Here is a 26057-nt window from a genome sequence, read left to right as displayed (position 1 = left end):
TGAAACGTAAGTAACGCGTGTAAAGCAGTGTGAAGTTGAAGATTGTAATGAGGTTAGCGCCACCCGCAGCTTAGAAATAGGTTGTACGCATATGTCGAAGCTGATGCTGAAAATAGACAGGCGAACAGACAGACGGCAAAATAAACACATTAGTCGATACTCTTGAGGACGCATTGATGCATCGGCTGTATAATCGATGGATCGATATGAATCGATTAATATTTACACCCCTAATTTGAATTACGGTAGTCTGCCTTTGTTTAGCCCGTGTGTCAATATGAAGTTAGTGTACTGTGCCTGTGTTTTATGAAATAATAAGGGCTGGGTACCGAGTTCGGTACTTTTTAGGTACCGACCGAATTGCCTCGGTACTACCGAGTATCGAAACATGTCTTGTTTTTCGGTACCAAATTTCGGTACCTAAGTGGTTAATCTCGTCAACGTCAGTGAAACAATAAGCATGCAGCATGATTGACTGTGGCGGAAAACACTAGTTTACGCGGCTGCTCAGAGACGTAGCTCGTTGCACGTGAGCGTGTGCGCTCATCAGTGATCTTGACTTTGACTCACTTTTCATTTCACATTTGTCTCTCATTTGAAATCTCACTTGATTTAATGTTTCTTTCAGACCTGATGGACGTGAACAAATGAGGAAAAACAGAAGCCAAAGAATGTGTCTCCTGTCCTCAGTGTAAAATATACTTTCACAGAAGAGTTCACACTAAGGCTTTCTCTCTGAAATCAATCTAAAAACAATCTTCGTTGTTTTTCATTAGAACATCTAGTTTCACTTCTACTCTTCCATGGAAACGCAAGTTATACGTTCATATATCTTTGACGCTTTGGCTCGTATAATTCAGTAAAGAGAGAGATCTGTCTAATTCGCTTTCATTTTTCTTAATTTTTGTATTTGCTTCATGTAATTATTGATTAAACTCTTCAACATCTTATTGTTATTGTCCTTTTTTAAATTTGCTGCTGATTCTGCTTGAATCAAGAGCAATTTCTTCATTTTAGTTCTGAAATTCATGGAATATCCTGATATGTCGCTTTGTGAGCTTTCCATGTTTTAAACTTCTCAAGCTAAATTTCTGTTTTCTGTTTGTTTACATTATTAACAGTTTCACTCTTAAAGTCGAGTATCATGGGGCGGCAGTGGCTCAGTGGTTCATGTAGGTTGTCTATAAACCAGAAGGTCAATCCCTGGCTCCACCTGACCAAGTGTCGAGGTGTCCATGAGCAAGACACCAGCTGATCCATGGCTGATACCATGGTTGGTGTATGAATGAGTGTATGAATAGGTCAATGTGAGGCAATGTGTAAAGCGCTTTGGTGGCCATGGGTCTGTTGAAAGCGCTATATAAATGCAGTCCATTTACCATATATACATTTCAAAGTGTTTGTTTGAGTCAGTTTGATGTTTCATTCACACCATGAAGCTTCATGAAGTCCGAACAATTACTTTGAACTTTAATAATGTTTGAAACGTATATTAGTTATTATAGGCTAGTTGTTTTCTATGTTTAAATCACAGGCAAACGTTTGTTGTGTAACTGTTCTTTAGTCTGTTGTTTTCTGTTCATGATATTCAGACAGCTATAATTAAATGTTTTGCAATAAGACTGTGAATGCAAAAAATGTGAATGACACGGTCGTTTTATTTTTAATTTTTTTGACGTTATCGGAATCAAAATTAGGAATAGTTTAAATTCAAACGATTCCCGACCCTAGTGAAGAACATTGCAGCGGAAAATAAATTATGTTAAATACCAAAGGCTACATTGATAGTACAAACTGGTTACTTCAGGACATTATCGCGTGTGAATTTAGAGAGAATTTGTAATGAGTGTAATATTGTTTCTCAGCTCATCATTTTCAGTCTCTCCTGACAGTTCTCTCTCTCTCTCTGTGTGTGTGTGTGTGTGTGATTAAACTCTAACCTAATAAAAAAGTGAGGTGTCTATCTAGATCCATCTATTCAATTAGATAGTTTTCAAAAATACTTTACATGGTTTTAAACTTTGAAACACTCATAATGGAGCAATTAAAAGATAAATTTGCCCACTTCCGGCATTTAAAATAACAGGCTAAATAATATTTCTCCAAGGTCTATTTAGAATGATATTAAGATTTTTACATAAAAAAACATCTTAATTTAGAAGTAATAAACTATTTTCTATCCTGATTTTGTCTCTCTCTTTGATAACAGCTAGTTTGGAGGTTTAGCACAAGCGATGCTTATACATAAACGCCCAATGCTTTGATTGGGTAATAGCTTGCATTTCAACATTTTTGACATCCCACCTTTGTCATTGTTCTAAAAAAATATTCTTGTTACATTGTTGAAACAGGCCCTTTATTGATGACAACATAGAAGATCTGGTTCATGAAGTGTTTATTCAGGATTACAGCGATAGACTGAGTTCAGCGAGATTAACACCAAATTTACACCAAAGCAAAGAACAGCAAATGACAATTTAACTCGCTCGTGTGTTGAGACATCAGCTGTCGTCCTCACTGCTTGCTTTAAGGCTCTCTGCCTAATCTGTCTTACTGACAAAAATAAAGTTTATACACACTGCCTTATGTGTTAGGATCACAAAGAAGCGATGTTAAATTTCACAATTTGTCTGCATCTGTCTCTCTCTAATATCCGTGGCTCATGGACTGAACACCAGTGGGATGTAAAAGTAAGTGTTAATGTCTCGTTCCAGAGGCAGTCATATGAAAATGATTACCGTGTGACGTCTCCTCAGATCAAACAAAGCTTTTTTAAGCTAGGTTATATAAATCAGCTTGATCATATATAGAACAACAAGGATGTATTAAGAAACTTGCAGCATGTAGCTATTATTGATAAAAAAACAAATGAAAATTAGTTTTCTCATTTCATGACCCTTTAAAATACATGTATAATCTATTTTTTATGATCTTGTTTAATGTTGTTTGTTTGATTTCCCATCAAAGCTATGTAAATTTTCCTTCCGCAGCAGCGTAGGTAAACCAGCAGGGAGAATCGTCAAGAACACAAAAAGCCTACACGTATAGGTCAACTTTAAAACACACATTTTCGCACATTTTGCCAGGTATAAATACATTTAAGTTTATAAAAGTATGTCGGAAGATCGGAGCAATTGCTCCTCTCCCAGTTATGCCATGCTAAGCATTTCCCTGCCGCATCACTGACAGACTGACTGAACCATCCTGAGATGAATGTAAAAGATGAACCTTTAATATAGGTGTTGATATAAAGCAATACCTTGTGTTATCAAATATTAACTTAAAAGATTTATAAAATAAAAATAAAAAATAAGAATAAAAAAATATTAGTAAGCCTATGTACTTTCATTTAGATTAATTTTACTGTTAATTATTGTACTATTCTAAACATTAATAGTCAGAATATATTGTCAGCATTGTCAGGACCCACAAATATTGCACCATTGCATTATATCTAACATTAAATATAGTAGTGTAATGTAGTTAGCTACTGTTTACTAAAACTCTGTAAACTTTCTTTTTTTCCGAATGCAGTCACGCTTTCAATTCAGGCATTCGGTAAATCTCTTTTATACAAACAGGTCGCCTGTGCAGATTAATGCATGTTTGGAAGTAGAACGAAAATTGTATAGGTTTTGAAACAACTTCAAAGGGTGAGTACATGATGACAGATTTGACATTTTTTGGTGAATTACACCTAATCGATACAGAAACGCTATCACGAATCATGTCGTTTAAATCAATGATTACGTCAACGATATCTCGATGTCAACTCTCTAATTTCTACTCCCTCAAGTGCCCGTTTGATCATTCTTTTCCTCTTGTTTTATCTCCTTTTCCTTTATCTGCCCCCTCACAGTGCCAGGAGCAGCTCCAACTCCAACTCCACCAGAAACTACTGGAGCAGGAACAGCACCAACAGCACCAACAGCAGCAGCACCCATAACAAACGGTGCTGCAACCCAACCCAAAGCAGCTCTAAGAGCAGAAAAGCTAAAATACTTGGAAAAATATGACTTTTCACTCTTACTCTCTTCTTTAGATCTTTCTGCGTCAGTTTTCCGTTGACCTTCTGACCCTGGGGGATTCACAGAGGAGAACACCAGAGCAGACTCTTCATGCCTTAGATTCAGCCCCTGTTTTCTCTCTCTTTCCTCTCGTCTGAATCTCTCAGCATCTTCAAACATCTGATTACTGTAGTGTCCTCCTCCATTCTGCTCTATCATTGTGTCAATCTTCTTCAGTAGATCATTCACCTGATCTCTGTTATTCACATCTCTATTGTTGAAGACGTGAAATCTGCCTCCACACTGATCAACTAGATCTCTTAATCTACTGTTCTCCTCAATGAGCTCTCTAAAATCTTTTCCTTCTAGCTGATCTCCATGAGTGAAGAGAATGATGGAGTATTTTAACACTTCTTCTCCAAACATCATCTCAATGATTTGAGCAATTTGCAGCTCCTGATCAGTGAATCTCATATTCACAGGAAACACAATGAGAAAAGCGTGCGGTCCAGGACTGGATAAATACGCACTTCTCATCAACTCTGTCTGGAAAGCTTCAGGGTTCATTTTTGTGTCAAAAAATGGAGGAGTATCAACTACAGACACTTTCCTGCCTGAAACAGTGCCGTGTTTCTCTGAACATTCACGGGTTACTGATCTCTTCCCCCCCTCAGATCTGAACTCTCTCTGTCCCAGGATTGTGTTTCCAGCTGCACTCTTCCCAACACCAGTTTTACCCAGAAGAACAATCCGTCTGGATGAGAGACTGGAAGCAGGAATATCCTGGATGTTAACACTTTTTGGCACTAAATGAAAAAAGAAAACAAATCAAAGGATCATTTTTAGAGCAGTTCTCCCTGCTGCTTAAAATACAACTACATTTTAGTTTGTTTTTACATTCTTAAGCCACTCTTTTTTCTTAATTTCAAAAACACGTCAGAAAAGTTCATCCTTACTGTTAAACCAACAGATACTCTGGAAATACATGAATGAAACATTAATATTTTCTGAATGAATTAATAAATTCTAATTCCTTATGTCTAATGTGAAAATTCCCCTAAAACGGTAATTAAAACAGACTTACAGTTCTTTAAGGTGTTCTGGAAAACTTTACAAATCAGAGATTTCACTTGGACATGCTCTCCTTTTCTCTTGTTGTTGAACACGTGGAATCTGCCCTCATATTTCTGAGTAAGTTCCTTTAAGTCTTCAGTTTCATTAAGAAACTCATTCATATTCAGGTTTTCATCTTCTAGCTCGTCTCCTCTAGTGAAGAGAATCCAGGTGTTTTTGATGTGTTTTTCTCCCAGCAGTTTCTCAATCTTCTCCACAGTTTTTCTCTCTTCTACAATGAATCTATCAGCTTTGATGACCAGCAGAAATGCACAGAGACCTGATTCACATTTATGGAGAACCTCTTCATACTTCAGAAGCTCTTCTGTACTCTCTGTGCCAGAAAATCCTGGTGTGTCATAAACTGTGATTGGTAATCCACAAACGGTACCAGTTTCAGCTGCAACATCCCGAGTGACTGCTTTGAGACTTCTCCTTGAATTGAAAGCTTGCCGTCCCAGTATTGTGTTTCCTGATGCACTTTTCCCAACTCCGGTTCTTCCCAGCAACACCAAATTCAAACACAGATTTGCCATTATGTTTGTTCCCTCCCTTTTTACTCCATAGCCTATAAATACAAATGAACATGGTGTAAGAAGGAAAAAAATAACAATAATGTAACACATGAAACATTTTACCATGGAAATGAACAATACCACATTTCATAATACATCCTTTAAAATAAATGTTAGCATTTCCAATTCCGTAAGGAACATGCGGTTGACATCTTTATTTTTAAACCGAACAAAGCACTTCTGTTCATGATGGTACATTTTGTCAAACATAATACTTTACTATATTTAGTTCTATTTTTTAATAATTCAGTTCACCCATGGATGACCTATGAAAACGTTACTAACCACCATTGTTTCCCTACCCGATGTCTTCTCAGGGTTCAGTACCACATTAATTTTCATGGCCTACAGGAATGAACTGATGTGTTGAATCAGATGTGTTTTAATTTGAGAGGCGCCCACTTAGTAAAATGATGTCCAAAAGTGCATTAAATTAAATCTCATGTTTATTTCAATGTAATTTCCTTAGATGAGGTTTTGGTGTCATTTTATGTCACCATTGTGTTGATCAGAGTCTCCTTTAGTTGGGCTCTTGGTCGCAATTCATCTTACTTTAGCTTTTCTTTGGCTGTTGTAACTGTGTGTTTGATATGGAGATATTCAAATTAAATGACCCATCATACCATTGATCAGCTCTACCAAACTTGGATGTCTTTTTTCCAGTAATAAACAAACACTGTTAAGTTGTTTTGATTGATACTGTGAAGCAGCTTTGATAAAATCTGTATTGTAAAAAGCGCTATATAAATATATTTTACTTGACTTGACTTGGTGTCAGACGTGTTTTAATTAGAGAGACACTCTAATTTCTGGAACAATTTGAGAAACACTGAACAAATGTACTAATGTGGTGTATTTGTCGCATACAAACACTAATATTAAAACACTGCTTAACCATGCTGTGCTGATTATAAAGTAGACATGCATTTGGAATTAAGTTGTGTTTATAGTATTATGGCAGAATAAAAAGTATAGTTCTGAAGAAAACCATTCTCACTCTAGTGAAAATGTAACTCTCTGAGACTGTAATGTCCAACTAGTGGGTACATTTGGCATTATATATTTAAAACAATAATAACTTAGTATAAACTTAAAGTAATATTGACAAACGATATATCATTTGAAAGCTTACAAATTGTAAGCCGAACTTCCCCTTTCAAAACTGAAAGGGAAAGTTTGGTACTGCACCCAAACCAAATCTAAGTTAAAACTACATTTTTGTAATAGTATCAACCTAAACTTTGTAACACAGCTTGATCAGATTTTTGGCTTTGGTTTTCTTGCAATTTTAGAGTAAAATAAATATTGTCAAATATATATTTTATATAAAAATTATTTTTCCCAAAATAAACTTTGATAACTTTTTAACTTTCATTAAATTTTTCACTTCTAAAATAATGTGTCCCATTTGAAAGGAGACAAAACGTATGTTTGTGCTCCAAAGAACTCAAGATTTATAACAATTTAAGTTGGGGTCTGTTCCCCCAAAATGGGACTGACAGTTAAGTGACAACCTAAATCTACAAAAAGAGAAAAACTACTAATAAAATCATACTGATGTGCAATAAGCAGTCAATAACATTTGAGAATTACAGCAATGTAGTAGTGTTATCAAGTAAATTAGATGTGAGATTAGTTGCCAGGCAGAATTTTCGTATACAGCACTTTATACGATACATCTCTAGCAATCAGTCAATCCATTTTATCTTGTGCAAGAGTGGAACTGATGCACATTAAGACACAAGACACAAATAAGTACCTTTAAATTCAAGCACCAAGCAAGTCTCAAGTCGCAGTACAACCAAGCAAGTCAAGTCAGTGGTGCACTTAAACATTATTAAATACCTCCAAAGAATTGTTTACCTTTCTTATACATTTGCATCGTAATATTGATAATAGTCATAGAATTTATCATGTCTTTATGATTTTCAAACTTTGCTTATATATTTTTATGGGATATCACCAGCAAAAATTAACTTTCCCATTGAGGCAAATATTTGACCCCTTAAATTGATGAATTGATTTCCATTTTTTTCTAACCATGCATTTACACTGCAATTACAGCAGCATCAATAATGCTAAGAGATTAATGATTTAAAGGTCCAATATGTAAGAATTTTGTAATAAAATATCCAAAAATCACTCGCACAGTGTGATATATTTCCTGCAGTTGTGTACTTACAATATCCCAAAAATCTCCAAAGTTCTTTTATTTCAGAGAAATTCCAATTTTAAAAAAGTGGCCGTCCCGGGGAAAAAAAATGTCGCCTGTCAATGACGCAATATCCGCGCTATCCTCGGCTACCCTCGTTTCCGCTCGTATTGCCATAGCCATGACGTAACCATGGCGACAGATGCGGACAACTGCGTAGTGAGTAACGTTTAGCGGCACCCAGTTCTTGTTTCGTTCAAACATAGACCATGGCAAGCCGACTTTGGGAAAAACAAGGAGAACTAGAATGAGGATCAATATCAGCGTGATGTTTTTGAGATCCCGAGAGCTAGCATCCGAGACTGGCTTCCACTCGACAGAGAGCTAGCGTCCGTGACTAACTTGGACTTGACAGTACTTCACGAGTCAAGCCTTTACAGCTTTATTAGACAGGTGAGCAAATGTACATAAAACAAATAACGTTAGCTTGACATGATGAAATGTTAGAATATGGTCAGTATGTTATTCTTATGTTCATCTAGCTGCTAGTTTCGTATAGCAAACGAACTACAGTAACACGCAGTAGAATAACATTATAACTTTCAACACACATTTAAATGCCGTTTAGTGTAATAGTGTAACGTTATACCAAGTGGAAAAGCGCTGGGTTTCCCTCACAAGTTTAATTCATCTAATAAACGGACCTGTGTGAGTAATCCAGCACTTGCGTGTAGTTCAATAGGATGAAATTTCCTTATTTCTTTATATCCGCGGGACTCGCGTGTGATATGCATCTTATTATCAATCGCGACCTGCTTCATACCACTGTAATGTTAAAAAACATGAGTGTTTTCACTAATCCTTAAACATTATTAGATCCATCAGCTTGACAGCAAGTCCCATCATTTAGCTTGTTACTGCGTCACATACATTCGCCTTTGTTATTATTGGAAACGGCGCCCTCTTGTGGCCACTAGAGTTACATATTGTACCTTTAAAATTGATAATTTTAGCATAGAAAAAATGTGATAAAAAAATAACAAATTATACTTTTAAATATGAAATTAAAACCGCCAATAGGTGGCACCAAATAGTGTCTTAGCACTTTTCTGTCAAATTGACTTACTGTCAGGTTGATCACCAGCTGGAGTTATGGCCACTGCAAAACACAACAGAAAAACAGTGCTATACATCAACTATATATTCAAATTTATTAGAATTTACAAGATTAGAATTTAAAAGGATTCAGAAGCTATTTAATCAGAGAGTACAAAAACTAACAACATCTTTCAAGAAACAGTATCCCTGTATTTAATAATTACTTCTCTTCTGTTTTCTGCACTACTCTAGCACATTCATTATTATACACAATACACAAGATCAGTAAACCGGTAAGTGTAGGTTTGTCACAACAGAGACACCGTACTTTCTTCATTTCTGTTGGACTTACGGTTGGGGCGAAGATCTTCCAGACTGTTTCTGCGCCTTCCTACAAAATACAAAAATACAAACACAAAACGTTTGTTAGTGAATCCTTGAACATTAGACATCAGAAAACAAGAGTTATGATATTTTACTGATGAATAAATAATATCATGGCAGATAATAACACGCATATCCCAAATGATTAATGTGTGTCTGCTAGTTATGTTTGTATTATTTATTATTGCTTATTTTTTATTGTATTTGGTCTTAGCTCACACAAAAAAATGAAAATTAGCCCATGATTTGCCCCCGTCAGGTCATTTTAGGTGTATATGACATTCTTCTTTCAGACGAACACAATCAGAGTTTTATTAAATATATACTGGATCTTCCAGGCTTTATAATGGCAGTCAATGGGGCTAAAAAAGTGCATCATCCATTATAAAAGTAATCCATATGTCTCCAGTGGATTAATAAAGGCCGTCTGATGTGAAGCGATTGATTTGAGTAAGACAAATATCCATATTGTATAACTTTATAAACTATAATAACAAGCTTTCAACAGACAAACATACGCATGTCCATGTATGGCAAGAGTAATTTACGCGTTAATGTATGCATAAAATAATGTAAAGTGTAGCGTAGGCGTCATTTCTTGTGTGTACAATTTGCATTACTGTCATTACTACGAGGAAAACAAGAGCATGGATGTCAAAGTTTAAACTTCTCCTCTAGATTAAAAAAAAGTGTTACTAAACTGTTGGTTACAACGAGACCAATAAATCCTTATTTTTAAGGAATTGTTTTAACAGGGATAATAATCATATTATGAATAGTGACTTAAAATGAAACGAATATCACCATCTTAACAATGGAAATTACATAAACTTGAGTTTTAATTTAATGCATCCTGAGAGTGTTTATTTGGTCCAGAAACAGTATAAATTGTCTAAATGAGACCATAAATAATGTTGAAAATGGCCACATTTGAACTAGTTTTGAACCTTGTACGAATGATCCATTAACGTCTATATCAGACGTGCAGAACACGTCACAAATAGACGTCATAAAGACGTCTTTTCAACGTCCGACTTTTGAAGACTGTTATACTGTTTTACCAGTTTATTTCCTACTTGTATATGTACTTGTTTAAAATAAATACATTTAAAAATGCATTTCCACTCAAACATAACAAAATTTAATGTTCGCTCAAGTCACAATAAATGTTCTATTTGTGTATTCTCCCTACAGAATACAAGCCTTGTTAGTCACTACCAGGCAACACACTAACTCTGGTTTACTGTTAATCAGGTGAGTAAAGCTCAAATTTAAAGCTGGCCAACTTGAAATGTCTTTTTTTAGAGTAAATTAGGCCTATTTCCACAAAGTGCATTTTGCCATCCAAACACGGAAACACCTTTTTCATGTTTCGTTCTTTAAGTAGCTTACGTTAAAGTGCTGTGATCATCAGTGATGTCTTACATAAAGTTACTGAATATATTTATTTGCACGCACAACATAAACGTACTATCCTCAATCAGATGTAAACACTACACAAAGCGAGCGGTGCAAATCGAAAGTAAAACATTATGAAGGCTCCGTGGTAAGAAAGACACTTGTGTGCCCTAATAAATAAGCACAAATTATTCTCAGTTTAATTAGTAGGCCTATGATAAATAAATAAATAAAAATTTGAAATAAAAACAGAACGTTACCTTTTGTCTCTGGTGTGTCGCTTGAGGACGCCATGATAGCGTACACAAACTGCGCAGTATATGACGAGCAACTTCTTCTTCTTCTTCCTGTTTAATGGCGATTAACTCCTAAGGAGCATTATCGCCACCTACTGTGCTGCTAGATGGCAAATTAACCTTGGGTGATGAGTCTGGATTAAAAAAAAAAAAAAAAAAAAAAAAAAAACCTTTCTACCTATATCATCCCACATACATCATCATTCATTATCATACCTGCAATAGAGGTTTCATTGGGCTTCATCCGGCGCTGCGTGTTCAGCTCCTCCGTCCACACTCATCCCCCATGGCAGGTTCAACATTACACACTTATTATAATCTATATCCCAAACCTGAATCATATATGAATGTAAATAATGCTCTATGTATCTGTCTATCCAAGATATTAGAAGGGAAAAACTGGCAATTACATACTGGGTAAATCTCCAACAATCAGCAAATAATCACCTTACTCGCAAAGTATTGGAGGAGTGCTGGGAATACTCATATGATGAAGGACACAGTTTTGGATGGAAGAGTAAAGTATGGGCATAGACTATGGGTGCTTCTCATTTCTTATTTGTGCTTCCTCGTTTCCTTTCCTTGCTTCCTTTCCTTGCGTCTCAGCTCCACCCCCTGTAGGACGCGAGGGAAGGAAGCGAGGAAAGGAAAGGAGGACAGAGGAATCGAATAAAAGCTTTTTTATATACATTGGAGTACTTGATGACTCGAGCGTCACTCCACAGTGTCATCAGCAGCGCTAAAAGGATCTGCCCTTATGTTGTTAAAGTTTGGTTATTTAATAAATTAATAATAAATAATAATAAAGATAGGCTATACTGTTGAAATATTTGAGATGTGTGGTTTATATAAACTGCAAAGGTAAAGTATAAATTAAAATGATTGTGACCGATGTGAAGGGGGAGGAGAATTGACACGTGCGTCACGTTTAGTGAATATAACAGTTCCGCGTAGGATGCACCTGTGTATCCTCGCTTATGACTCCTCAGGAAGCCTCCTCACTCCTCGATCCTCGACTCCTCACGGTGCAATTAGAGAATTGAGATGTCCTTCAAGATGGCTGAGCTCGATCGGTTTCCGGGTCATAGGAGGGAGGACGGAGGAGCGAGGAGACGAGGAGGGATATTGAGAAGCACCCAGTAAAAGCACAAGCACACACAATCTAAAGACACGGGAGGCTGACCGGTTGACTGTTTGTTGACTTTAATTTGCGACAGTGCTGCGGAGCTTGTGGCCTCTAGGGACGCTGGATGTGAAAATTACATGTCGAGCACCATCTAGTGGCCAAAAAGTTCCGCAGTGTGGCTTTAATGAGACGGGAATATCGAGTAGTATGAAGCTGCAGACTCGGAGACCTGCATCTACAGTCCCCCTGCACCCAGAGCACCGCATTCTCAGACCCCTTGTTTTTCGAGACAGCGCCGCCTATCAAATTGTATCGGATAAACATGTGAAGAACATGTGAAGAATTTATAAGCCAAAACGTGAGTAGATATCTTCAATTTTATTTAGCGAATCGTAGTAGCCTACTCGTTTGATTAATAAAACTAATTTAGCTCATCGATACAACATATGAATAGTCCATTTAATATTTGTAAAGATAGTTTGTAACAAGATTTGAGCCGTTAATGTATGTTTTTTCGCCCTCTTCCCCCCGAAAATATTTAGATAGCTTACGTTTTCGTTAGCCTTTAACCTTGGACTTTTTGTAGATATGTCATAAATGCTGCAGTTATTTTCACTGCCCATTTTGTGCCCCCATATATTTCAAACCCACAAAGTTGTCCAAAGTTCAAAAACATCTCAAGGGACAGTTCAACATGGCAACTAACATGATCCTTTTCTTTCTTGTTTTTTTTTTCCTTCTTTTTGAAACATCATAAGACATGTGCTATCGATCCTATGTTGTAGGCTATTCCACACCATACATCGATGGAGTTGCCCCTGCCGAATCCAACATATCATTTTATGATTATGCAAAGCGACTTGAGTTTTTTTTAATGCATTTGAAGACGAAAAGTAAAGTCACGAACACAGTTTTTCTTCCTTTTTTCTTTACAGCAAGATGATGTTTAGGTGATCATTAAATAAAGGTCAGAATTGTTTATTATTGGTGTTTTGTTTATTCTGATTTGTTTTGCTTCGCATTCAAAATATCAAAAAACATATTTTGTAATGTTAGCATGGTAATGTTAATTAAACTATTATAGGTTGAACTGAAAGAAAAAATAGAATTTGATTTAAAAATATATATAAAAAACATTGTAGCAATATAATATCACATCACTCTAAAAAATATTTTCAAGATTTGTTATCACAACATATTTTCTTTTGTCAAATCAACTTTATAATAATTTATTTAGTTGAGATTACTTATTATTTTGAGTTTCTGATGGTTAAATTAATCTCCTTCATTGTATTAACTCACCTTTTCCAGTTCAATCAACTTAAAATTTTAAGGCAACCAGGTTACTTACTTTTTTAAGTTAAACCAACAATATTTTTTTTTTACAGTGTACTATTTTTCAGAAGATAGTTCAATCTGTAATTGTATCTCTTCCATCAGTAACAATGAGTTTTTTTTTGACACATGCATTAAGCAGGGAACGCAAATATTTATTGGATAATTTATTTGGAGACCGTAATATTGCATCCTATTGTTTTTAATTGTATTTGGATATTGTGCGCTGTACTCTGTGTGCGGGTGTCTTACGATCTTTCGAACAGCAGGCGGCGCTGTGTTCGAAAAACGAGGGGTCTCAGAATGCGGGACTCTGGGTGGGGGACTGTAGATGCAGGATCCGAGTCTGCAGCTTCATAATATTGGGAATATCTGACGGCAGACATCGCGAACAATGTTTAATGTGCAGTTTGTCAACATATAACATTAGACGTCGTCTTTTTGTCTAATAATGACTGTACCTAACATTAGTCGTTCGCGGTCAACACACTGAAACAAAGCATTCAAAGATCTGGTTCACGGAAATGAATTGGACTTCCCATTACTGTGTAAGCATGTGAGAAGGCACTGCCACCTACCTTAGATTGCATACCCGGTGGACAAGTCACTGCTCAAATACAAATCAAACAAAATTTAGAAATGATAGGAGAAAAATGTTCATTAAACTATCACTAAAAAGAAGCATTATTATTGTTATTTGAATCTGGTCATTGTGCCTTCAGAAATATCAATGAATAACACATCTGGATTTATTCTTCAGCTTTTCAACTTGTTTTCGTAGCGCTTTTATTTCTTCTCCTTTCTGGAGCTTCAGGTGTTGATAAAGTTTCTCCAGTAGTTCGTGTTGTTTCTGACGTTCTTCCAGCATCTCTTTGAGCTGCAGAACATCCTGATCTACTCTTTCTCTCAAATCATTCAGTTCTTCTGCTTGTTTTCTGGCTTCATCTTCATGTTTCTTCTTCATCACTTGTAGTATGTTGTTATGTGTTTGTGTCATTTTATATTGCTCTTTCTTTTCTCTTTCTTTTGTCTCTTTTTCCTCTGTTTCTCTTCTCCTTTTCTCTTTTTCTTGCTGTCTTGTCAGATCTTCAATTATGTTCTTTCTCTCTTTTTCTAATCTCTCATTATCTTCTCGTCTTCTTCTCTCCCCCTCCTCTTTTCTCAGTTTCTCCAGTTGTTCATAATGTTTTATTGTTTCCTGTCTCTTTTCCTCATTTTCTTTCTCTTTTTCTTCTCTTTCTCTTCTCTGTTTCTCTCTCTCCTCCTCTATCTTCTGTGTTTCTTTTTCTCTCTCTCTCTCAAATCTCTTTCTCATTTTCTCCAGTTCTTCTAGTTTTTCTCGCAGTTGTTTGTCGTGTTTTACTTTTCTCTTTCTTTCTTCTTCTTCTCGTTCTCTCATCTGTCGTTTCTTTTCATCCTCCCATTCTCTCTGCTGTCGTTTAATTTCCGTGTAGGTGTTTTTTCTGTCATTTTCAGCCTCTTTTAATTTTCTTTCCCATCTCTGTCTTTCTTTCTCTTCTTCTTCTTTCCTCTTTTTCTCCTCCAAATCTCTCTTTTTTATTTCTTCTTCTTCTTTCTTTTGTACCTCAGCTAAAATATGTTCTTGTTCATGTTTCATCTTTTTTTGATCTTGTCTGTATTTCTCTTCTCTCTTTCTATCTTCTTCTTCTCTTTCTCTTTGTTGTTTTTCATACTGTAATCTCTGATTTTCAATCTTTCTCTTCATTTCTTCTATTCTTTGATGATATTCAGCTCTTTTCTGTTTTTCCTCTTCTGATCGTTTCTGGTCTTCAATCTCTCGTTTCTTCTGTTCTGTTTTCTCTTTCTCTTCAAACTCTCTTCTCAGTTTTTCCTCTTTTTCTCTGAATTGATTCTCCATTTTCTTTCTCTCCTTGTCTGCTCTTCGTTTCTCTTCCTCGACTCTCTTCATCATGTTTTTCTTTTCCATCTCATATTTTGCTTGTAATTCTTCTCTCTGAGCCTGAATTTCTCTTTCTCTCTCTTTCATTATTTGCTCCATCCTCTTTTTAATGGACATCTCTGCCTCCTCAAACATGCTGTTAGTGAAGTATCGACCCTCATTGGTGTTTTTCACTTCTTCTATCATGTTCAACAGGCGAGTTACTTGAGTTTTGTCTTGTTTTTCTCTGTTATTGAAAGCCAGGAATCTGTTTCCACATTCTCTGATCAGTTTCTTCAGTTCTGCAGATTTACTTCTCTTCACATAATCCTCTATGGACACATTTCCAAGATCGTCTCCTCTAGTGAACAGGACGATGCTGAACTGAGCAGATTTTGGACCAAACATCTTCTTTATCAGATCTACAGTGTCTGTTTCTTCCTTGGTGAATCTTCCCAGACTCAACACAATGACGAACACATGAGGTCCAGGTGACGACAGTGAAACACATTTCATTATTTCTTCTGCCGCTAGTTCATTTGACAGTGTCGTGTCAAAGAGTCCTGGAGTATCAACAACAGCGACTGATCGACCAACTCCAACTTCACCAACTCCCTTCTCACACACAGTCGTCACTGAATCTGTGCTTATTTGACTCACAAACTCATTTCTTCCCAGAATAGTGTTTCCTGTTGCACTCTTTCCACTTCCTGTCCTCCCAATCAGAACAATCCTCAGACACTCATGATCATCTGATTCACCTTCAGCTCCTGAAATCATGTCAGTAGAAAAAAAGAAAAACACTGCATAAAAAACATCATCAAAAAGAACATCTTACAAATGTATAACAAAATCCCTGGTTTTAAATCAACACTGCTTGCTGTGGCGGTTAATTGGAAAATTAGTTAAAAATAAATTAGTAACAAATCGGTTAAAAATAAATGCATATTATAAGACAAAAAAGTGTTTTTTATCCTTGCATGCATGTTAAACTGTTTTTGGGAACTCCTAAAACAAAAATAGGAACATTTCAAATGCCATGATAGGGGCTCTATCTGCATCATATCGTCCATCTGAAAGCAGGTGAAGGTGATTTACTACTAATCAAGGAACCGGCTTTACTGATTAGACGCGCAAAGCATAACATTTGATTTTTTTTTAAAGAAAATACAAATTACATGTATTTTAAATATGCATTTAATTACTTTTGAGTATTTTGTAATTCAAATACTGCCCATCTCTGATACTAAAAATGCTTTTAATTATCTAATTAACTTTAACAGCACTTTAGTGTTTTTTTAACACTTTAGAGTGGACCCCTATAGACACAGAGCAGTGGTCATGTAACTCCAGGAATGTTGCTGTGTATGCACTCACCTTTTGACTGAATCTTCTGTTCTAAATCTTTGATTTTATTCTCCATTTTTCTCAGTTCTTCTTTATGTTTTTCCTCCAGTTCATGTGTGACTCTGTTCTCTTGAGCTTTCACATGAATCCAAAGTGAATAGGGTTCAGTCTTCATCTTCTCTATATAATCCAGTAGTTGTGGGATCTGACTTAAGATTTGATGTTTTCTTAACCCCATCACTCTATACTGACCTCCGCAACATCCGATTAACCACTGACAATCTGTGCTGGATTTGACATAATCTGACCCAAATATTTCAACATTGTAAGCTGTTGTGAAAAGCACCATGAAATGCTTTCTGGAGTCAAATATCTTCAAGATCTTCTCTATTTCTTCTTTGTCTCCATTAGTCATATATGAAGCAGGAACAACGAGGAGGAAAACATGAACTCCAGGATCACAGAGAGACACACAGCGGAGAGTCTGACGCATCACTTCCTCCTCTGAGAGATGATTGACAGCTGGAAGCTCCACCACACTGATCACACGACCATGAATTTCCTTGTCTCTTCGCACACAGTCTGAGCTGAACTTACTCTGATGTGACATGTAACGTGTTTTTTCCCCAATGAAACATTCAGATACATCTGCCTTCAGGGTTGCATTACTTCCACACAACACCAGGTTTAAATTTGGTTTTCCACTTAACCGGACTGACACTGAAAAAAAAAACCATGGGAATAAAAAAGAGGCCATTTGCCCTTAGTCCATAAAATATGCAAGAACAACAAACATGTTATACTGGAAAATATCATTACAGTATATATTACAATATCTCTTTACCTGTGTGTAAACAACAAAGCAAGTTTGCAATAATACTAATGCAACGTTTACACAAAGCCGGGTATTTAGAGAAACGAATATTTCCCTCCTCTCCGTTTTCAATAATAACATCATGCACACACACATCATGCACATTGCACACTTGACGGCATAAATACGCCGTTGAGATGAGTGCCATCATATCTATGCCAAACCTATGGGCGGCAGTGTAGGGAGAAGGATAAAGCCATGCAAGCCAATCAGATTCCTCAGAATCGACAAGAGAGAACCTAAAACAGTGTTTCTCGCAGTTCACACAACAACAAATAACCGGCGTTTTTAGAAATCTCCACTTTGGCTGGAGTTTTTAGAAATAATAATGTTCTGTGATAAAAATGGGGTTTTGTGTAAATGAGAGGCCAATCTGCAGGGAAATATCTGCATTTTCCCTTCATGTAAACGGGCCTTTCAGAGCAAAAGCAGAGCCCGTCTAACGTAGAGCCTTGGCACTTCCTATTAGCCCCGTTGTGTATCATCCTGGTTGCAGTTCCATTAGAATTCCACTGGAGGTGATCGCGGGCGAGTGCAGAATGAATGGGAGTCTATGGGGCTAAACGGCTAAATGTGTCTCTTTCACCTGCTTGTCGTTAAATCAAAATAGATTTTATTGTTGATTCCTCAAGTTCAATATAGATTATCGGCCAAAAGTCGAATGAACGAGTACTTATGTCCTTTTGATTTCTTACAGGTTAGGCTGTTGTTGGCAGGAACACGCTAGCATTCTGCTATTGTGTGACCTCATCACATTTCTGAATGGATTTTTAGAACAGATAAGTGAACTTAAAAATGCAATTTTCAGCTGAGTGTATTATCTTAGCCCCCCCCTTTTGAATGCAACTTTCAAATTACATCCTGAGAAAAGTGGATTTCTGGGGGTGAAACCTCATTGACTCCCATTCATTCTGCACTCGACCGCGAGCGCCCCCGCATGGACAGAGACGCGTTACTGCAGCCAGTCCAGAACCCGGAAGTAACCAGCCAGTGCCAATTCTCTTCAATTAGACATTCTCTGGCAAAAGTTAATTATCCACATAGCAACTGACTCTGGAACGGATCTGCCACGGAGGTGAGAACAAGGCCCGGCCTGGTATGTCTACAGAAGATCTTATTGAGAATTAACAGAGGTTTAGATTTGATGTCTTATTGAAAATGTTTCGTTTGAGGTCACCATCATGGAGATCAGTGTTTGCTTTAGTTGGTCTCTTGAGCCTTCACATTCACTAAAGTGGTGCTTTGTTAGCAATTGCAGGTCATTGTGGGAAGTAACATGTCTGCTTTATTGACAGACAAAAAACTGCAATTAAATAGTTGTTTATTGTTTGCCATCATCCCCATACATTACCCAGCTCTGGCTGACAGGAAACATACCATTGCTGACAGCAGGAGGCCTGCAGTGCCAGCTTAAGGACACTTTCACACCAAGATCGCTTGAATTGTTGGAGTATGAGTTATAGATTCTCTTTTTCTCTTTCATCGAATGCATGTGTAAAAGCGTTAGAGGGCGCTCTTAGCCAATAGATGGTGTGTAAGGCTTGTTTAACTTAATCACAGGCGACTAAAATCTTACAAATTACTAGCCATTGGATTGTATAGGGTTGTATTTATGTTGTCAGTGATGGAGTAAATCAGCTCATGTAATCATCTATGTGATGTAATTTCCATTTAAATTGTTTTATAACATTAGTATTTGATTTAGACTATTCTATAGCACCTTTTTTATGTTTAAAATAATATTCTTCAAAAATTGTTTTCAGCAAGTATAATGTAACCAGTGGCTCTAGTTATATACAATGAGCTTTTTTGATCTTCTTTAGGTGTTGATATAATAATTCTGATGCTCATTTTAATATTCACCTCACCAAAATCTCACCTCTGCTTTCTCTGCTGTACATGTTGATATTCTGTTTTCTCCGCCTCTTTCTTTAGTCTCTGTTTAATGCTGAAAGAGATTATAGAGATTTTTTATTAACACAAATGATTTGTCAGTTTATTTTACAGTTCTTCAAAGTAGGTAATGCAGAACCCTAATAAGAAAAACTGGTGACTCTATTGTGTTTACAAAAAAGCCGAGACACACAGAAGTCGTATTACATGCTTTTACTGAACTTCCTCTTTTTCACATCCTCCCATGCGCACCCTCAACATCGCGCAGCTCATTCTATCACCAACACAGCTAGATTACTTCATAATAGTAGTCCTCTTGTTATTTTCCTAGCAGTACGTAAATAAATGATTTTAGTAATTATGTGAACACAACATTTCCCCCTCCCTCCCAAGAACAAAACATATGCATAACTGAGTCCTTGCCAAAACAATAGAACAGTCCAATACAGTGCAAGGCCAACACTGTCACTCTGTGACAAAGTCCTTTAAGTAAGCAGGGCGGACCCTGGCCCTTACGGGTCGGCCCTCCTCAACCTCAGGCTGCAGCCGTGTAAGAACTGCTGGGCAGTTCCCCATAGCTGGACCTGTGGCAGAGCCCGGCCCTGGGTCTGACTGACGGCCAGGGGAAAACAGGTGAGGTTGCAGATCAGGGGCATGTTGCTGGGGCGCTGGTGACGGTGCGGCCAGAGGAGTATGGGAAGCCTGCTGTGGCCCTGTACATATCGGCACCGGTGGGGAAGGGGCCGATGGCAGTGGAGCCACCATTTCCTCATCTGGGTTCCGCACTTTCCTCAGTCTTTTAGCATGCCATCGTGAACCGTCACTAAGCATGAATGTAGCTGGGCCCAGCTGACGGTGCACCTGACAGGGCTGGCTCCAGTATGAGGCCATCTTGTTGCTCCGATGCGGCCTACGTGCTCGAACCCAGTCACCTGCGGTAATAGCCGTGGCCTTGACCCTGTGTTTCCGGTCGAAATACTGTCGCATCCGTTGCTGGTGTCTGTTTACAGCCGCCTTGGTCTGGGCCTGAGAGCTGCCAGCTGTGGGCGCTGCCATGCCGTGTGCCTTAAGTCTATCCAGAGGCAGTTCCATCTCCCGGCCCAGCATGAGGAGTGCTGGAGAGGCCCCAGTTGTAGTGTGTTGGCTGGCCCTGTAGTGCATTAAGGTTTGGTTGAGTGCTGTTCGAAATGTACACCCCTGAGCCAGGTGGGCCCGGACGCCATTCTTTAGGCTCTGGTTGAACCTCTCCACACCACCATTTGCTTGTGGATTGTAGTATGCTGTGCGAATGTGTTTGATTCCCCTATCACTGAGGAACTGAGAAAAGTCTGCAGAGATGAACTGAGGTCCATTATCTGTTGTGATGGCGCGAGGCATGCCCCAACGCGCGAACAAGACTTCTAGAATGTCTGTGATTACCTGAGTTGTGATTGTTCCAGCCGGAACCACCTCAGGCCATTTTGAATGGAGGTCGTACAGCACCACAAGAAAACGCTGATGATGGGGAATTCCACGCCCATGGATCTCTCCACAGATGTCAAGCTGGAGATGTTCCCATGGGCGGGACGGCCATGGGACCGGCTGCAGAGGGGTTGGCACTGGAGGCCCACTTTTCCCACTAAGGAGGCATGGCACACAATCTTTAACGAGGGCTTCAATATCGCGATCGATGCCTGGCCACCAGATGAGATCTCGGCATCGCTGTTGGAGTTTAACAATGCCTAAGTGCCCCTCGTGTGCCATGGATAGCACGCGGGCCCGCAGGCTACCGGGCACCACGGTGCACAAGCCCCTGGAGACACAGACATCACCCCAACATGACAGTTCATCACGCACCCTTTTAAATGGCATGAGCTCGTCACAAACCCTTGCTGGCCATCCAGAGCGAATGTATGTGCGTAGCGAGGACAGTGTGGGGTCACACTCTGACTCATTCCGCAACTCCTCCAATGATACGGCTGACTGCAAGGGCGTGTGAAGCATATGAATTAGTTCGTTCTCTGTGTCCTCGTCAGGGGCGACCGTGGGTGTGGGAGCATCAATGGAACGAGAGAGTAAGTCGGCGACAACATTGAGCCTTCCAGGGGTAAATTTCAGTACATAGTCATATTGCCTCAGCCTTTCCCCCCATCTGTGCAGGCGCAGAGGTTTATGACCGGATCCAGATGCCGTCAGCAATGTAGTCAGGGCCTGATGGTCAGTCCTGAGGGTGAAACGTCTTCCGTAGAGGTAAAGATGCCACCTCTCCGAAGCCCAAACACAGGCAAGCGCCTCACGTTCACCCACAGAGTAGCGTTGTTCTGTTGGTGTTAGTGCCCTGGAGGCGAAGGCTACAGGTCTCTCCACCCCATCCTGCACCTGTGAAAGGACTGCACCAACAGCCCGATCTGAAGCATCGCAGGTGACTAGAGTCAGACATTCAGGGTTGAAGTGGGCTAGTACAGGAGGTGTTGTGAGCTGGGCCTTCAGTGTTTGTACGGCCTCAGAACATGCCGTAGTCCAGTGCCATTGCTCTTCTTTTTTAAGCAGCTGGCGGAGGGGTGCAGTGGTCTGTGAGTAGTGAGGCAGAAAACGGAGGTAGTAGGCCGTCATGCCTAAGAATGAGGCCACTTGAGAGGCTGAGTTTGGCTCTGGAATCCTGTGTATGGCATCGATGTTGGACTGTAAAGGGGAAATCCCTTTGGCTGACAAGCGGAACCCAACAAAGTCGATGGCTGGGGCAGCGAAACAGCATTTTTCTGGGTTCAGAGTCAGGTTGTTCTGAAGAAGGGCTTGAGCCACCCTCTGGAGGTGCTTGTTGTGTGTCTCGATGTCTTGGGCATGAATAACAATGTCATCCAGAAAGACCGCTAATCCAGGGATGCCGGCCAGTATTGTGCTCATCACCTTCTGAAAGCAGCTAGGGGCGGAGCTTAATCCAAAGGCCATTCGAGTGTACCGGAACACCCCAGCATGCGTCACGAAAGCAGTGAGGTCCCTGCTGGCTGGGTGGAGTGGTACCTGCAGGTAGCCCTGACGTAAGTCAAGCTTTGTGAAGACTGTTGAGCCATAAAACTGTGCTGTGAGCTCCTCTGAGGTGGGCAAAGGATATCTGTCCGGAATAACTGCCTTATTCACCAAGCGTAAATCCACACATATTCTTATTCCTCCAGATTTTTTCTTTGCAATGACTAGGTTTGAAATCCAGGGAGCAGCGTTGACTGGTTCAATAATTCCCATGTCCAGGAGTGTCCCAAGTTCGCGGGTGACCTCGTCTCTCAAGGCAAAGGGAATCCTGCGCAGGGGCTGGATGACAGGTGGCACTTCCGGGTTCACGAGAGGCCTGTGTGTGAAGGCTGAAAGACAGCCTAGGCCATCGAACAGAGCCGGCCACCTTTGCTGCCAAGTGGAGGTGATGTGGTGGATGTCGGAGCCAGCATCGTCCCAGAGCGTGAACCCCAGGCCTGTGAACAGGTCCAGGCCTAGAAGGTTGGCTCCCCTCCTCGCAATATGAAAGGGAAAAGATGGTAGGTGCTTGGAGCCATAGTGGACTGGCACGTGGAGCACACCTAGGATGTCAATCCTGGAGCTGTCATAGCCACATAGAGCAGTGGCAGGATGGTCTAATGGCAGGTGAGAGAAAAACTTAAAGTAAGTGCTTGAATTTAGGAGCGATGCAGCCGCGCCAGTGTCCATTAATAAGGGTAAGGTCACTTCAGCTAACTGGACAGTACATGTTTTGAACGCCACCTGACCAGCAGTCACATTCCTGATCTCTGTATAGCTGTGCTGAGCTGGTGGAGGTCCAGTGTGTTGTGGGAGCGTGGCCGGGGCTGAACGGCACATCTTGGCAAAATGGTTTTGCTTCAGACAGTTTCTACATTGTTGTCCTTTGGCAGGACAATGCTCCGCCTTAGAATTGTGTGATTTAAAACCACAGTTACCACATACCTGTGCAGTTCGCCTGTTGTTCTGTCTCTGTGTGAATTGTACTGGGAAACCTTGCTCTGAACCCCGACTGTCATTGGCCGAGTGCATGCTGGTGTGGTAGGCAGGCTGTAGTTGCTCAGTAGCTCCGTCCGCGAGTGGCCGCGCGCCTGCCAGCTGAGACGTGCATTGCTGCATGGCTGTCTCTATCTGTAGCGCTATATCCACAGCTCTGCTTAAAGTCAAATCGTCCGCTTCTAGTAACAGCTTTTCTCTTGTTTGCTCACACGATGTCCCCTCAATGAACTGGTCCCGAAGTATTTGATCTTGCAAAACCCCGTAATCACACAAACGCGCCATGTCTTTCAAGTTTGTCACGTAGCTTCGAACAGACTCACCGGGTCGTTGCAGGCGCTTCCGAAGTTTATAGCGACGGAGTAAAGTCCTTTGGTGGCCCGTGAAATGAGTCGTCAAAAGGGTAACTGCAGCATCATAGTCGTTGGGCGTCCCAAGATTGCGAAAGATGCGTTGCCCCTCCACTCCCAGACAATGACGGAGGAGCGCCATTTTCCTCTTGTCGGTAATGTCATCAAAGCCTAACGTGTCCAGGTAGACTGTGAAACTCTCCAGCCAGTTTGCCCATGGAACTGGAGGGTCACCGGGGACGGCAAGAAAGTGTGCAGGTGGGGGTAAACCAAATTCAGCCATCCTCGTCGCCAATATTGTGTTTACAAAAAAGCCGAGACACACAGAAGTCGTATTACATGCTTTTACTGAACTTCCTCTTTTTCACATCCTCCCATGCGCACCCTCAACATCGCGCAGCTCATTCTATCACCAACACAGCTAGATTACTTCATAATAGTAGTCCTCTTGTTATTTTCCTAGCAGTACGTAAATAAATGATTTTAGTAATTATGTGAACACAACAGACTCCTTTAGTGTTATTTTTCTTTGTAAAAATGTGTTCTATCAACACCAGGGAGGTGTAATACTCAACTCCTAAGGCTGAAGAATTCCATGATGAATGATTTCCATTTTCTTTTAAAGTGTTTGGTCGACACCATAACAGTGTAGAATTGTAACTCTTGCCAGTGTTTGCCATAAAGCTGCACCCAGCTTTGTAACAGTGTTGTTGTTCTCTGCATTGGTAGTCATATTTTACTCTTAGTGTTCATATTGTAACACTGTGTCAGTGTTGCGAGAGGAAACGCTTTTGAAAGTGTTGAGATTTCCAGATTTCAAATTTACTGTTCAAATCCTGAAGGAAAAATATGACCAGACCAGTCCTCATAAAGGTCAGAAATATTTTGACACTAGCTCCAGCCAGCTTCTGCACTGTACAATTTCCAAATTTGCAAACTTCATATAAGTGATTTTGGTCATCTAAACATGAAATCTGTATGACACACTTTTTATAACGAGTAGAAAAAAATACACAAAATGTGTATAAATCCTATATGACTTTAATTTGATTCAATATAAGAACTTTTAAATTATTTATATATGAATTTAAGTTATTTTCTACTAAAACCATATAGCATTGCATATATTTGTCATGTAAAACTCATATGATTCAATATAAGAACTTTAAATGATTTATGAATATTGTGTTTTCTATGAACACCATACACCATTGCATACTTTTGTCATGCACAACTCATATAAGACTTTTACAGTATTCATATATGACACAAAAATCCCCTATAAGTTGTATTTGTGCTGTATGAAAGGGGCCATAATCAATCTGATTTTGTAGGACATGTATTGGTCTTACATGAAACACATAAGGTAATTCTGGCCAATTAAAGGAAGATATATATGGTTGCTGTATATGAACCATGCTGTTTTTTTTTTCATATGGGTGAAAAAAATGCACACACGCTTAGCTCATCTGCTTCTCAGTCTGTCGAACACATCTGGAATAAACAGTTCTCGTTTCTATACTGGTTATCCGAGAACCGCTGCGCGAATGCTCATCGTGTTCATCACTTCTCTAGGGTTTACTGGATATATAACCTACTCTGGGGTATTGTTTTTTTTTTTCGAGTCAGAGAAGGACTGTCAGGCATGTCCGAAAGTGAGTAGTTGTGGATCAGCGCTGACGCAAGACACGAACTGTTTCGAACGATTCAGTTCGATTTAGTGTAGCTACTGGTTAGCCCGGTTCACTGAGTAGAACCGGTTCAAAAGAACGATTCGTTCCGACGAACCGGACATCGTCAAAAAGACTAGACCTAAAGCAATGAAAAAACGCATATCAACCCGAGCACGTTCAGCGTTCATGTAAACTACATTCAGATTCTCGGTCCGATTGGAAAAAAAAAAGTGCGTGTAAATTGAATGGCGACTGTAGAAAGCAAACGCCGAATCCGACATTTTGGGAGATCGAGGACAGATTTTTTTTTTTTTGGGTGCAAAAAGAGGAAACATGTTTGGTACAATACAATAAAGTGAACTAGCCTACATAAAGGAGGAACCCGCTGTCTATGTGGATTTCATAAAGTTAGATCAGTAAAGAAATGCTAAACTAGAATTTTAAATGTTTTTGGCAGCATTCTTACCTGGAGAGTCCGCCATTTCAGGTGTCGACAGTGCTAAAACACTCATCCAAGCCTGCAGAATGGTCCGCCCCACCTCCACCTGGCATGAT

At 39.4% G+C, this 26057-nt stretch overlaps 1 protein-coding gene across 1 annotated transcript; it reads right to left on the bottom strand.

Moving 5' to 3' along the window:
* Positions 1 to 2378: 2378 nt before the first annotated feature.
* On the bottom strand, positions 2379 to 26057 carry LOC148981926 (uncharacterized). Its single transcript, XM_089129255.1, has 7 exons — positions 25969 to 26057; positions 19485 to 19553; positions 16762 to 17451; positions 14371 to 16154; positions 7116 to 7131; positions 5092 to 5679; positions 2379 to 4813 (listed from the first exon to the last, which is right to left on the bottom strand). Exons 2-7 carry the CDS (start codon positions 19504 to 19506, stop codon positions 3792 to 3794), a joined length of 4122 nt encoding a protein of 1373 aa, XP_088985381.1. The 5' UTR covers positions 19507 to 19553; positions 25969 to 26057; the 3' UTR covers positions 2379 to 3791.

The sequence above is a fragment of the Pimephales promelas genome, chromosome 3 (genome assembly GCF_988280905.1).
Source record: "Pimephales promelas chromosome 3, fPimPro1.hap1.1, whole genome shotgun sequence".
Lineage (NCBI taxonomy): Eukaryota > Metazoa > Chordata > Actinopteri > Cypriniformes > Leuciscidae > Pimephales > Pimephales promelas.
The sequence above is the reverse complement of the archived record's forward strand: the minus strand, read 5'-3'. Positions and strand labels throughout refer to the sequence as shown.

Bases quoted from the DNA above. Each gene is read 5' to 3' on its own strand.
- LOC148981926 (XM_089129255.1), bottom strand. From the start codon at position 19,506: ATGTACAGCAGAGAAAGCAGAG. The intron at 17,452-19,484 runs GTGAGATTTTGG...TTTTTTTTTCAG, and splicing joins GTACAGCAGAGAAAGCAGAG to TGTCAGTCCGGTTAAGTGGA. The intron at 4,814-5,091 runs GTAAGTCTGTTT...TTTTTCATTTAG, and splicing joins CCAGAACACCTTAAAGAACT to TGCCAAAAAGTGTTAACATC.